The 14,824-nt window shown below is 40.6% G+C and overlaps 1 protein-coding gene across 1 annotated transcript in view; it reads right to left on the bottom strand.

The window, feature by feature from the left end:
• The window catches only part of WNT7A (Wnt family member 7A), a 59,976-nt gene that overhangs the window by 29,956 nt on the left and 15,196 nt on the right, over positions 1-14,824 (bottom strand). Inside the window, exon 3 of the mRNA XM_077325595.1 lies at positions 4,205-4,476. Within this exon, the coding sequence (XP_077181710.1) occupies positions 4,205-4,476 (272 nt within the window). The remainder of the gene's footprint in view (positions 1-4,204; positions 4,477-14,824) is intronic.

Genomic DNA, 14,824 nt, shown 5'->3' with positions numbered 1-14,824 from the left:
TTGGCAAAAATCGCTAGGAAGGAAGCAATATTTGCCGAGCTTTGTCCCGCCCCTGGCCGTCAATCAAATGAGCAGCCAATGGGTGGCCATTATCATACTCCCGAAAAGCCCCTTTCCCTTTAAGGCAGGTTAAAAAAAAAACACGTTGCAACGAATCTGTCGATCGCTTCGCCGGAAGATCAGAGGAGAGAGCCAGGGGGAGGGACTTTGCTGAAACCACAACAATGGTAATGCACAGAACTTTTTCGAAACTGTTGCAGATTCGTTGCAAGAGTGTAGAGCTTTCCAGAGGGTGAATCCACTTTTTGGGATTTCCTTGGAAGCACTACAACGAAGCGCTTCTAGTGGGACTGTTTCAGGAGTGTGGCAGATTGTGTACGACGTTGTGCATAACTGCATTTTAGTAGCGATTACAATTTGCCACACTCCTGCTACAATGAATCTGTGCGGAATGGGCCTCAAAGCTACTCCCTGTGCTTCTCCATATGTTACTTAATGCTATGACTGAGCCCTGAAGTTACTCACTGGATGTTCTGGTGGATATATGGCAGGTATCTGGAATGACAGAATGGCCCAAGCAGTTAGCTTGACGGTGGACGTCACACAGGGGAGGGGGATCCAGGGGGGAAACAGCCCGATTGATGGGCCGGGGCCGAGAAGCCCCACACTGCACTCCCATCCTGTTTGCTCCACATTGCTGTCTCTTTGGCCGTCGCCACTGGCTGCTCCGAGTGTTGCCACTGTGCCGTTCGTACACGGCTTGCCACGCACCTTCCTCCAACGCATCTTCCATCCAACCCCCACCCGCTGTTATGCAGCAACCATGCATAATGGTCTTAAATGACCATGCTTTGGGTGGCCTCACCTTCTGTGACTAGATGGGTAGCAACCTGGGAAAGTAGTGGCACCAAAACTCTGGAACTCTGTGCCCAGGGAGATTTGTCTAAACCCATCTGATGCCATCCTCCGTCAACAAGTGGAGAGTTTTCTATTTTCTTGGCATTCTTCTTCCTCTTTTGTATGGTTGTGCACACAGACAGTAATCTGGGTGTGATCTTCAATGCTACAAGAGTAGCTAGGATTATCTTTGCCAAGTCAAACTACTCGCATCCTACCCGGCCCCAGAGCACCTAGCCACAGTGCTGCATGAGACGGTCACCTCTAGACTGGACTTCTATAACTTGCTGTATGCTGGCCTGCCTTTATCCCTGATCCAGAAGTTCCAACTGGCCCAGAATGTAGCTGCCCAGGTCCTCACAGGAACACTTTGGGCGGCCCATATTTGGCTTGTGCTCCAGCAGTTGCACTGGCTTCTGGTTGAGTTCCAGATGAGGCTTAGGGTATTGGTACTTACCTTGTAGGCCATATATGTTCTGGGACTGCCTCTCTGCTTATGTCCCCCAAAGAGTGCTTCACTCTGCAAATATCAAATGACTGGCCATCCCTGCCCCCAAGGAAGTACATCTGGCCTCAACCAAGACATACTTATCCTGGCCCCCACTTGGTGGAATAAGGTCCCAGAGGAGATCCAGGCCCTGATGGAACTGGCTCAGTTCCACAAGGCCTGCAGGACAAAGCTCTTCCACCAAGTTTTTGGTTGGGGTCACTGATCCTATAACATCTAATGGGCCCTGATAAACGCCCCCATGGAAACATTCTAATCTGGAATGATCTACTGGTAGAGATCATACAAGGAACAATGATGGCAACTGAGGCTGCTATTAAATACAGATACTGGTTTAATGTTTGTCATTAACTTTAACTTAAAATTGTACTGTTTTTATGATGTACCCCACCCTGAGCTGGCTTGCCAGGAGGGCAGTACAGAAACTGAAATAATAAATAAATAAAAATGAATAACTAATAAAATGGCTTTTAAGATGATATTTTAATTTTAATTAGTATTTGTTAGCTTCCTTGGTGGCTCTATAGGAGCACGGGGGGTGGTAAAATCTTGTTAATAAATATACATACATATGTGCAATCGAACTACACAGCATTTGCCCACTATTTCAGAAATTATATGGGACCATTACTTTTACATCCAAAATCTGAAGTCCATATCTTTTAGCTGCTAACAGAGTTCCGGGCTCTATAGGAGCTGCCAAAATGGGGCTCTTCTGTCAGTTGTACGGTTAGGGCCAATACCAGCACTCACTGACATCAGAATGGGCTTTTTCCATCTGAACCTGGGAAATAAACTAAATTAGAACTACTTCGATCCCAGGTTCTTTGGAAGTAGTAAGCATTTTTTTCATTGTAACTTGGTTTTAACTGAAAATGGTTTTCAAAAATTCATATATGGGTTTTAAATGTTGTTAGCCACCCTGAGACTGTTGTCAGGGGGGGCAGCCTAAAAATCTAATAAATAAAAAATAGCCCTAAGATATTAATATTTTATCCAGTAATCCTTTGAGCCAATTTACACTTTGGCACAACTCACACTTTTTAAGCATTTGTTTCCTGCTAAATGAGGATCTGCCAGCTCATCCAGGTATCATAAACAGGAGCATCATATATTATAAGCTAATTACTGTCCTAAATTATTTTGAATGAATCAGACTATAAGATGAGATGCAATTACAGATGCACTGGGCACCTTCAAGGAGCTTAAAGTCAGGTTTCTGAATCAATGCACAAGGACAAAGTAGCACTTGTTAAAAGTACATCTGAACCAAACCACAAAGGATGTTAGAAGGACATTAATATTTTACTTTTGGAACTAGAAAGACCATCATAGGAACACCGGACCAGAGCATTTAAGCCACAAAATTGAAGTCTGAATAATCCTCTCTCAGTACACTTTATCACTGTTAATATTGCCATTGTTTGAGATTGAAAGTGGTTTTTCCAAGGTGCAGATGCTTGGAGAATGCTAATTTTTGTTAGCACATTAGGGATATGTGTTCCAAAGCTACTTGCCGAACTCCTCCATTCAGTTATGAATCTCCCCAAGACAATGCTGGAAACACACACACACCATGATGTAGATTACAAAGAGCAAAATAAGGTGCAGGTTGTGAAAAAATATTGTACTTTCCAGATGCATCAAGTTCAAATTCTCTTCTGAAAGCAGCAATATCTGTAATCAATACAAGTGTCTACTGGTTCCTAGCACTGAGAGGAATACAAAATACACCACTATGTACCCTGAGCACTGTCGCCACAAATATAAGTATTCCTTCCCAGATGGCACGTGACAAGTCAGTGACTTCTGGAAAATTATATGGACCAAATTTTAAGTTATGTCCTGAGGGACATTATCAGTTCTGATAGTATTCTTGAACTTTGTACTAAAGCAAGCTTTATTATTATTTATTATATATTGTGTCATCAAGTCACAGCCAGCAAGGAGCTTTCATGGCGATCCCAGCAAGGAACTTTCAAGGCAAGTGAGAAGTAGAGAGGGTTTGTCATTACCTTCCTCTGCAGAGTCTTTTTTTGGTGGTCTCCCTTCCAAGTACTGGCCCTGCTTAGCTTTCAATATGAAAATGGCTAGCAAAAGTTACCAGATGTTTGTGGCCCTGAGACAATTAATGCCTGGGCATTTTGTAGCACCTTGGACTACATTTGCTGCACATTGTGATAACAAACAATCCTGTTACACTAGTAGATAGAGGAAATCATATAGGAGGATGTTAGATATGATAAGTTCCTATAGCAATGCCCAATGTCCCAATGTCCCTTCTCCAGGGCACAATGTTGAGATGGGAAGGAATCATGAAAAGATCCAGCAGCCATTTTTCATCTATAATGCAAAGACTCAATCTCAGAGGTTACCACAGAAGAGGCACTGCCTTGCAATCCAGTGTAAAGTTGCCACAATAAGTATATCTCTCTCTTAACATTTTTGGCAAAGTCACCATTTTCAAAAACGGGGGTTAACTATTGAACAGAAACCCTCTCCTTTTAAAATGAATAATTAATAGTTAATAAGTTAACCAGATAAAAAATTGATTTTCAAGTTATGAGCTAGCTGGGAACATTTTAATCCTAAAAACACCATTGGATTATTGGAACCTGTTTTGTTTTCAGTTGCTGTGCCATTATTGTGAAGAATCACTGTGGGACAAAGATTTTTGAAGAAAGATAGTTCTACAAAGTGCAAGTTTGCATATTTATAAAACTGCTACCATGTTCCATGCATCTAGATGTTACTGTAGACAAGGGATGGCCACATTGAGAGGTGAGCAAAGGTGCCTACCTTTCGCCCCGCCTCGTTGTTGTGCAAGTTCATGAGCGTCCTTGCATTCTGCTTAATCTCCCTGGCATCCACAAACACTTTGGCGAATCCTATTCCATAGCGGATGTCTGCAGAGCATCCTCCCCATTTCCATCCTTCATCTCTGTGGTACTGTCCCTGTTTTTCCTTGTCACAGCCACAGTCGCTCAGGTTCCCCTGGGTGCAGGCGGCAGTGATTGCATGTGCTACTCCCGCAGCAATGATGGCATAGGTGAATGCTGCTTCTCTACTACCTGAAATTAGGATACAGAGCTCAGTAAAGGATACAACATTCAAGGGGAAAAAAAGAAAGGAGAAAAACGTGCAAGCCCATGCAGTGAAAATGCTGCAAGGTTATTCTTAGACATGCTATAAATATGCAGGCATAAGCATTTCTTGACAGTTCAAGGATTTGATCTTTTGTTGACGTTCAGGCACTCCAAAAAGAACCAATATACATGCTGTAGTGAAGGCAATGCATTTTGCCATGTTTCATAAATGTAAGGTTACCATACTAGAACATTAATGTAATCAGGCTCAATGGTGCAGGCAAGACTGCGATATCAAATGGAAACCTTAAGAGGACTTCAACAGGATTTTGAAAAACTCAACGAGACAGCTTCAGATCAAATTAGCCCTTGGCTACACAAGTCCATGTTGTACTATACAGGTAATAATCAGCATGATGCATACACTGATAGAATGTACTCCAATGGAAATCCAGAATGATTTCTGTCGAGGGCTTTATGCCATTTTGTCAGGGATTGTATGAGAATTGTACAACACTCGGTACTAAATGTCACAATAAACTTAGTTAGTTTAAACCAAAACAAACAAATTGATTACACACATCCTGGTTAGTCTACGAGATCTATATAACAGGACATATCTTTTTTATAACCCCCAGCTAGTCTGATTGCCTCTATTTTATTTTATTCAAATATTTATATCCCACTTTCCCCACAGCTCAAGGAGGCTTACAAATTCAAAGGTTAAAATATACACAAAAATATATTCCAGCCTCCAAGCAAGATCTCTTAATAATTTCCCAAGTGTCCTTGCATTGCTGACAAAGCCTCACTACATAGGCAGTTTGTCTACTACAGTTTGGTTTCTATAAATGGATAGGGAATGCACAGGAACAAGTCTAGGCTGAGCCAAATTTCCAGAGATTTTACAGTATTCTTGCCTAAGGTGACCATCAGCCCTTTTCTTCTTTTCTATCAGCCATTTCCCTGCACTCTCTAAACCTTTTTTCCTTTGAAACAAAATAGAACTTATGTAGCCTGCACACACACAAACACACACACCTCCCCCTTCTTTGTTCATTCATTCCATCCCCCAGCCTTTTCTCTCAGAAAGAAAATGAAAGTTTGGAAAGACACACATGATCACTGTTGGGTCACTTACTCTGTCTCTCCCAGGATATTAAGGAGGTTTTGAGGTACTGAGGGGATTTTTTACAGGGAGAAAGACTGAATGTGACCTGAGTTCGTTTGGGTGGAAGAATTTCCACCATGTGTAACTGAGTAAACTTTTTGTTTGTCAGACTCTGATATTAAGTTCACATAAGTTTGTAGTTATTTCTTACTTCTGTTCCAAATATTGATTGTTGAATCTGATGATTGGTGGAAGGTATATCTGATGTGCCTATCTATGAGAAAGAGCAAACATGAAAATATCCTACAGTGCAATCCTAGGCAGTGTTACACCTTTCTGTTGAAATAAACAGGCTTAGAGGTGTGTAAATTCTGCCCAGTTAGGTACTACTGTTCTCCACAGTATCACTCTCCGCAAGTGATCTATATATTAATGCTTGCCTCTTAGTGGTTCTTTTACAGAAAATACCTACTTCCTTACCATATGCCACAAATAGCTAACAGCATAATGGACATAGATGACATCAACAAAATCAGCTAATAGGTATTTTCATGACCACTTAGCTACAGGATACATATTGATAGAAGTCTATACTATCCTTTTTAGTTGTTACTGTTTATATAACTGAATGCACAACATAAGCATTTTGTACTTTCAAAATATATAAATATCCTTGAAATGTTAAACTTTCTAAGGGACTCCTTCATCATAAGGATAATTCATTTTATTGTACTACGAAGTGAAGGAAATAACATTAGCATACATTGATGAAGTGTTGTTTTAGTATCATTAATCTCCAAAAGATGTCTCGTAGAGTTGTTAAATTTTGATTTAGTAGAAGATGAAGATGTCTTATCCCTACTTACTAATACATACATGAGCTGGCAAGGTTCTCAGCTAACAACTGCCCTCAAAAGCACTGCAGTCTAACTGAGCTCACCAGCTGTGCAATCCTAAATTTTATACCCTTCTACATCTACTGGACTTAGATGGGAGTAACTCTGCCTAGCCTTGTATTGTTCATTTACCACCGTCAGACCCAGAGCTGGATGAAGACCATTTATTGCCCTAAGGAAGGCCCTTGGCCTTTCCATTGCTTAACTCAGTGGTCCCCAACCTTTTTCAGGCTGGGGACCGGGGAGAGGAAGAGGGAGGCCCGGGGACCAGGGGAAGAGGGAGGCGCAGGCACCGGCAAACGAACAGGCATGCCTCCCTCCCCCTCCAACGGCATGGCGCTCAGTGCCAGGAGCGCACCGGTGCCTGCGCCTCCCCTCCTGCAGCATGGCACTCGCTGCATCGGGAGGTGGCCGATCGCTCACGGCGCAGCGAATGCGCACCGTGGGGGGTAGGGAGGCGTGCCTACAGGTGCGCCGGTGCCCGAGGCCTCCATGGCCCAGTAGTGGGCCGCAGCCCGGTGGTTGAGGAGCATCGGCATAACTGACAAAACATTAAGACTCAATAAGTGCTGAAGGTCAAATAAGAGATTAAAAATTAAATTTTCTTCCAAGCCATCCCCCACAACTATTTCAAATACCAACTTTTAAAAGCACATGCTTATTTTTGCTTAATGGTTAATGGCTGTTCAGACCTTATCAAATGAAGACACCGTCAGGAAACTTTGAACTGGCATGTTAGATATATGCAGAATGATCATCATCCTCACTTTTCTTGCAAATTCTCCAGCTTGGTGGTTAGTAGTGCGGACTTCTAATCTGGTGAGCCGGGTTTGATTCCCTGCACCTCCTACACATGCAACCAGCTGGGTGAGTTTAGGCTCACCACAGCACTGATAAATCTGTTCTGACCGAGCAGTGATATTAGGGCTCTCTCAGCCTCACCCACCTCACAGGGTGTCTGTTGTGGGGAGAGGAAAGGGAAGGCGACTGTGAACTGCTTTGAGCCTCCTTCGGGTAGAGAAAAGCGGCATATAAGAACCAACTCTTCTTCTAAGCTGAATCTTAGGAGTTGCAATAATGAAAACTATTACATGAATAGATTGATCCCATGTGAGAATTAATGCATTTGGTCTAAAGTAATGAATCTGCTCTAAAACCATAACACTATTTTGATGTATTTAGGTCTAAGTCTTTTAAAGCTCCTGTGTGATCCTAGTCTATTGTAATAAAGGTATTCCCAAAATCTGTTCTGCCCATGTCAGTTTGAGCACCTGTACCTGGACCCCTTATGCATGTAGATCTAAGCACCATTTAAATTTACTCTACCCTTTATGTCATTCCTTTTAAAAATATTTGTGGTTATGCACGTTTGAAGGCACACAGCAAAAACGTCATACATGCTTCTACATTTTGAGATGCTGAATCTGGAGTCCCTCCTTCTTGTCATTCCATTTCAATGGAGCCCATGAAAGTCAATTGGCATTCTTGCATCCCCTGAGAAAGAGGCAACTAATAAGTGCAATTAGCACTTCAATTCAAGCCAGTATCTTAAGACATAGAGCCAGGCTAAGAAGACTGCTTTCTGGGGGAAATCACAATTACAAGCAAAGAGAGCTGTTATGGGCAATGGCAGACTCAATCAAATTGCATAATAAATATTGAGTCCAATAGCACCTTTAAGACCGACAAAGATTTAGTCAGCTTATGAGCTTTCGAGTGCATGCAGGCTTCCTCAGACTCAAACATGATTGCTGACATTGGAGGAAGGAGAAATCAACAGCAGGCACCTCAAGCTTTGTAGTTGGAGGAGCTTAGCACTGCTATAAATACCACAGGGTAGTTTCTACTAATTTACAAAGCAATACAGCTCAGTTGCCAGGGCAAATGGCATGTTCATGTGATTGCTGACAAAAAAGGCAGAGTGCTCCAGCTCCCGTTGGTATATGAAGGACTGTGAGCAGAAAGAGAGGAGACCAAAAACACACTGACATTTCTACATCACATGAGTGTCTTCTACATCAGAAGAGTGTCTTCTGCACTGTGACAAGGTATGCTGGGCAGCGTTTGCAATGCATAACAAAAAATGACACGATGGCTTTGCACTGCAAAACCCCTCACAGATGCAGGGTTGAAGAATAAGATGCCATTTTTAGCAGTCTTCTTGCAACTTTTCTGGAATGCAAAATACCTCCAAATCAATAAACAACTTCTCATGTACTGCTTATTTCCATCTTTTTTATGGTTTGCAAAAAATCTATCCATTTCAATTCCCTTCAGTCTAGTTCTGAAAAAGTCATTGGATGTCATCAGTTATATGGTGATACCAGCTTCCTCAAAATTTGACCCTTTTCTTATTCCACGTATATCCTCTGTAGAGCATCACAACACTTAATTCTATGCATGGGCTTCACATTCATTGTAGGGCTATGGATATTTGCTTTCTAAAAATGGCCTCCACAATTTGTGGTCTGTTTCCATAAGTACTGTTTTGCATTAATGAATTGTTGAACTAAATGACATTAATGAACTAAAAAACAACATTTGAGTCCAGTAGCACCTTTAAGAACAACAAAGTTTCATTCAAGATATAAGCTTTCATCAGATACAATGTGCATGCATGCAAGAGCTTATACCTTGAACAAAGCTTTGTTGGTTTTAAAGGTGCCACTGGACTCAAACTTTGTTCTGCTGCTTTAGACCAACATGGCTACCGACTTGCACCTACTGTCACTAAACATATCTTTTTAAATTTGATCATAGTTCTGTTGGACAATAACAAGTGCTATGAAAGTGCATGTATCAGGTAAACCTTTCTGCAACAATACATCATCCTTCAAAACTGGCATTCACTGAAAAGTACTGTAAATTGTAAAAATAAATGTGTGTCTTTTGTTAGTATCTCCTTTATAAAAGATATTATGCCCTTGATGTCAATGAGCTTTAAATAGGACTCTTCTATTTAGGATTACACTCCAGATTGTTTGACTACTATTACATGGCCTGAATTCTAGTAAAACTCCTCAGCATCTTTGGCTAGCTCTCTCAACAAACGTGATATTTGGTGGATAGATTATCTTTCCTATAAATTTTTGTATTTCATCCTACTCCTTTGGACAAAACATATCAGCTGTGGACATTATTTTAGTTGAATTGGATCTTAATTCTTCTTCATTTTATTTTATTTATTACTGTACATCAAAATGTAACTCTTTGTACCAAATTTAACATTGTTAAGGCTTTCAGATCTAAAAGATCCTGTAATTTCAGCAGAGGTACCTTATCATATTTGCAATTCAGCCTAAATTAGTGTGAAAATGAAAACCTGTGTACCTTTTTGTGTGGGGACATGGGAGAGAACAGTGCAGATGTCATGACCTCTTCCGGGTAAGCATCAAAAAGTGCCATCAGAGTTTTGGTGATGTTGTATGAGAAACATCTCACAATCTCTGCTTCATTGTGTAGGGATGCAATGCAGGGAGAGTGGCGGCCCCAACAAGCATGTGTATTTATCACTTCCTCTGTCTAAGAGTGATGTCTTGAACTGCTATTCACTTTAGGATTTTTGAATTCCTTAATCTAGCAGAAATGCTATTGTGCAGCACTCTAGGGGAAAATAGAGATTTTTACCCATCTCCTAATATGACCACAAGGTCAAATGCCCCTTGCATATAAGCATGCTGTAATCCTGAAGATTTTTGGCTTTGGCAGAAATTAGAGCTACCTTTACCCATTATATTCAGGGTAGGAATGCGGACCCATTCTTTCAGGTTCTTTCTTTAATACTATCTTAACACATAACTCTGGAAAGATGATATATTTTAAAAATCCCAAGTTTCTTGGTTTCCAGATGGCAATAAGCTGAATGCAGTCAGAAACAGACATATATTTTATAAACCATTCATCTAGAATCAAAGATCCAAAGAACTCTTGGGATCCCTTTGGGACATATACCTAGTGTCCCTCCTTGATGTCAGAATTAGATCAGATTGCATTAAACGATACAGTGTAATGGACATAAAAGGCTCCTTTCTTCCTTGGTGAAAACTGCTTTTCATCTCTAAATTACTGAAGGACAGAGAGAAGGACAGCGAAAAGACAAGAACCCAAAGCAATTTACCACCCTGGAGTTATAAAAAGCTTGAGTTCTGTATTGATGAAATATCACATTCTTGCCTCATTTAATTTATATACTCTGTGGTTTCACCGATGACTCATGATCCAAAGCACCAATTGTTCTTTAGAATGTAAATGAAGTAGAAAACAGTCTGGCATTTGGTTATGTGTAATTCAGCTTTCTTATTGTGTTATTTTAAGACGGTTTTATCCAGAAGATTAATTTTACCCTTGAGTATTTGTTTTGCCCTGAAGTAGGAACTGTGATCCTGAGCTCAGTGCATACAAATGGCAGCTAGGAGCCAAAGAGAAAAGAAGAAGTTGGAAGAAGAATTTCCAGGAGAACAGCAAGAGAATTTATAAATTGCAGGTTTATTCATGATTTTTAAATTTTATAGTTATTCCAAATGCTACATTAAAGATAACATAAGCTGCTCCCACTTGGCAACAGTTCTACATATAGGAGTTCACAGTTAAAATGGACCATGCACAGACCATGCTTCGATTCCCTGTGCTGCCCTCTCTCTTCAAATCCTCATAGGTCTGACAACATAGGGGGTATTTTTAATAATCAGGAATTGGCATAGTTGTAGCACTTTCTGTGTGGTGTGCTGAAATCCCATCTTTAAAAAAAAAATTCCATCTCTGGCTCATTTCATTATGGAGATATAATTGGTACACCTTGGCCCCTACACTATAGAAAAGTGCCAGAGACTTAATTTTTCTTTATATGGAAGCTGAGAGTTTAGGGGAACTATTAGGGATATTTTTTTATGTTAGACCACCACACGGGTATGCCAATTACTATTTTAATAAATCCTTCCCGTTCTCCCATGGGAAGAAATTGTGGCTGTGGGGAGAGGGGAGGGCTGAGGTGATGAAAATGGTGCTAAGGCATGTGGGAGCTGCAAAAATGGGCATCTTCCCATCCACATGACAGACAAATAGTTTGATGGTGATTTTTCCAAAACTAAATTGGGGAAAGATCATGTGTGGAAAACATGGAAAGTGGATGATTATGTAATGATATCACAAGAATACTTTTAAAAAACACTCATGTTTGAACACCAAACTGGATTTAAACTTCCATGTAGAGTTAGCCTTAATGTATTTTTATGTATTAAGTTTAACTTTGGAAGTACATTTTAAAATAGTTCTAAACCAATTTCTGCTTCCTCAAGGCTACCAAACATTCCCTTGAGATGCTCAAGCTCTTGCTTTGGCCTGCCTCTAGGGGAGCATAGAGTTCCTAGGTAAGAAACAATTCCCAAGAAGACCTCTCTGACAGCTGCCCGTGCTCATATATGACATTTTAAAGAGAGATCAGCAGAGATGTCAATAGGCAATGTCATGAAGGCATGTAGATCCCAAGCTATTTGAAACTTTGGAAAAGTTATACCAAAAAGTTCCATTCTCAGTATAGCCATGCTTCAAAAGGTACTATCTCTAGGAGAAAACTAAGACTACAGTCCAAATGCTTGTAGGTACACACTCCACTAAAAAACTAAGCATGTTGATCCACATCCCATTGATTTAAGTGAGAGAGATGTAAGTGCATTCTTAATTCTCACTCACCAGAGTCAGCATATCTTAAATGCTCTCAGCCCTGCCTATATAATTTATTTTTTCTTCATATCAAAATGATGTATGATACAGTTTGAGAATCCCAATAATGGATTTTATTAGTATTTCTTAACTGTTATTTAAAGATGTCTTTATGCTTATTAAAATCTTTGTTTACATCAGGCTTTCTCAACTGTAGCGTATATGGATGGTCCTGGAAAGGTTTTTCGAATACGTGAGAGTCAATTAATTAATTAATATGTATACACACAGAGACACACATAAATATAACTATATATATAACTGTGTAACTCTATAACACTCACGCCGCAAGCCACGACGACTCCTGCCAACACTCCTGGAGCCAGCCACCGACGTCCATTCCCAGGTAGCCGCTGCCACAGCCACGGGGAACCCACCCATCGCCCTGACAATAGCCTATGCTGCTGCCGCCGCCACGCCAACCCACGCAGCCACCCCAAACCCCCCCCCCCACAGTTCACCCGCTAGCGCCCGCTGTATTCATACCACAGAGGGCTTAATTTCTAGTATAAACATAATTCAACATAGGTAGCAAGTGTAGGGAAAAGGGGTTGTGAGTTTTGACTTTTTCTTTGTACTCTTACTCCTCTGGAATGCCTGTGGTTTTAATTCACTTATTAAACTTTCCTATATTTCATTTGAATGCTCTAAGCCTGATTATGAATGAGATTTGGCCTTGCCATCCGACATGGGATAGCGGGGAGAAAGGAAGCCTGCCATCTCTGTAATGCAATAACTCAAAATGTCTAATCAGCAGTAGTCTCTTGCACGTGCTTGTAGGAGCAAAGGAGGAGGCGTGGCAACCAGGTGGAGCCTCTAAAGGGCAATGCAGGTACAGTTTGCTAGATGTACAACTCCACTTAGAGGAAATTCTCTCAAAGTCACTGGTACCAGCTGAGGAGTGAGGGCTTATGTTCAACTGGCTCTAGATTTTCAGCTCAAGCCTGTTCATTTATTTCCTGAAAGTCAGTCCCAGTGATTTCAATGAAACGTTGAAGGTAAGTCCCATTGAATCCTAAGATTTACTTCCAGGTAAGCAAGCATTAGATCCACTGTTAATCCTACTGACAAATAAGCAAGGGGAAATTGGGGTTACTATAGTGGATTAAATACCCTAATGGGCTTTTTAGAAAATTGCCCTACCAGCAGTATCATGAATTAGTTATTTTGGAAAATAAAAAAGACAAATTTATATTTATATTGCTGGAAAACATACGTTGTATTTTCTGTTATTTAAAGCCAAGAGGTCAGGAAGGGAGTTATCTGAAGAGGCATGTGCTGAATAATATGTTGACTGTGAAAATATAAAGATGGAAAATACAGTAGAGCTTGCCAATTATGTGCCATAGACTACATTACTTCACATCTCTATAGCAGCCATAATTCATAGACAGCAAATTGGAGAAAAGAACTCATCTTCTCCCTGTTTATCTGGATTTGTCTGCTTCTATTCCATCATCTAGTACAGATGGGATCATAAAATGAGGCCTCTGCAATGAAAAATGGAGGCCTTGGGAGTTTCAGAACATGCCAGTTGTTCAAACAAACAACCTGATCCTGCAAGATGCAGAATACCCACCGCATTTCATTGATGTCATCAAGGGCAAAGAAGAAGAAGAGGAGGAGAAGTTGGGTTTTGCTATGTAAAGGAATCTCAAAGCGGCTTCCTCTCCCCACACCTTCCTGTGAGGTGGGTGAGGTTTAGAGAGCTCTGAAAGAACTGTGTCTGGTCCAAGGACATTCAGCCTGTGGAGGAGTGGGGAATCAAACCCAGTTCTTCAGATTAGAGGGCATTGTCCTTAACCGCTGCATCAAGCTATTCTGCTACTCGTGGAATCAAACACAACTATTGTTGCTTGATTAATTTCACACACAAAAAAGCTGCCTTTAAAAAGTGTTAGCAATGCAACAGTTCTCAGTTCTATGACAGTACAAATTAGTTTTGTCCATTTTATTGTGTTTCACAAACAAAGCAAAATCTGAAAGAAAGTCAAGCTACAATATTCAAAGTAACAGTGACAATATGGCAAATATACACTTAAGTCCATTCATTTCATTGAGCTTAAGGTTGCAGTCTTGTTCAGGTTTACCTGGAAACAAACCCTATGAAACACCATGGTGTTTATTTATTTAGAACAAGCACATAGATTTTATTTACTGTGTGGGAACAGGCTGAAAGTGTTGCGTACTCTGCTGGATTGTGACCCAAATACTTTATAAAGATTTCCATTATCATACATATTTATCACAACATTACTGTGCTTCCTTTTTGTATCATTTACCTTATCTATGACCCTGTCAGATATGGTTTATGTGATTTCATTTTCTTTTTGAGAAACCCATGCACTGAACTTTCAGTAGGCATTAGCTAGCTACTCTACTCCAACATACTGTAATGTAATCTTCTTGTTTCTCTAAAACATGTACTCACAAGATACATTTGAAGGCAGGTATGAAAACCTTGTGATGTGAATTCCTGCAAAAGTGACCTTGGGGCAATGTTTTTATCTTACCATGACTGTCATTGCCTAGAAAGATTGGCTCTTTGGCATAAAGCACCATTATGGTTTTTTAGATTCTTGGTGCCAAATTTCCAATCTGGCTTCTG

The sequence above is a fragment of the Paroedura picta genome, chromosome 3 (assembly GCF_049243985.1).
Source record: "Paroedura picta isolate Pp20150507F chromosome 3, Ppicta_v3.0, whole genome shotgun sequence".
NCBI lineage: Eukaryota > Metazoa > Chordata > Lepidosauria > Squamata > Gekkonidae > Paroedura > Paroedura picta.
Note: the sequence above shows the minus strand (reverse complement) of the source record. Positions and strands in the feature narration are given on the sequence as shown.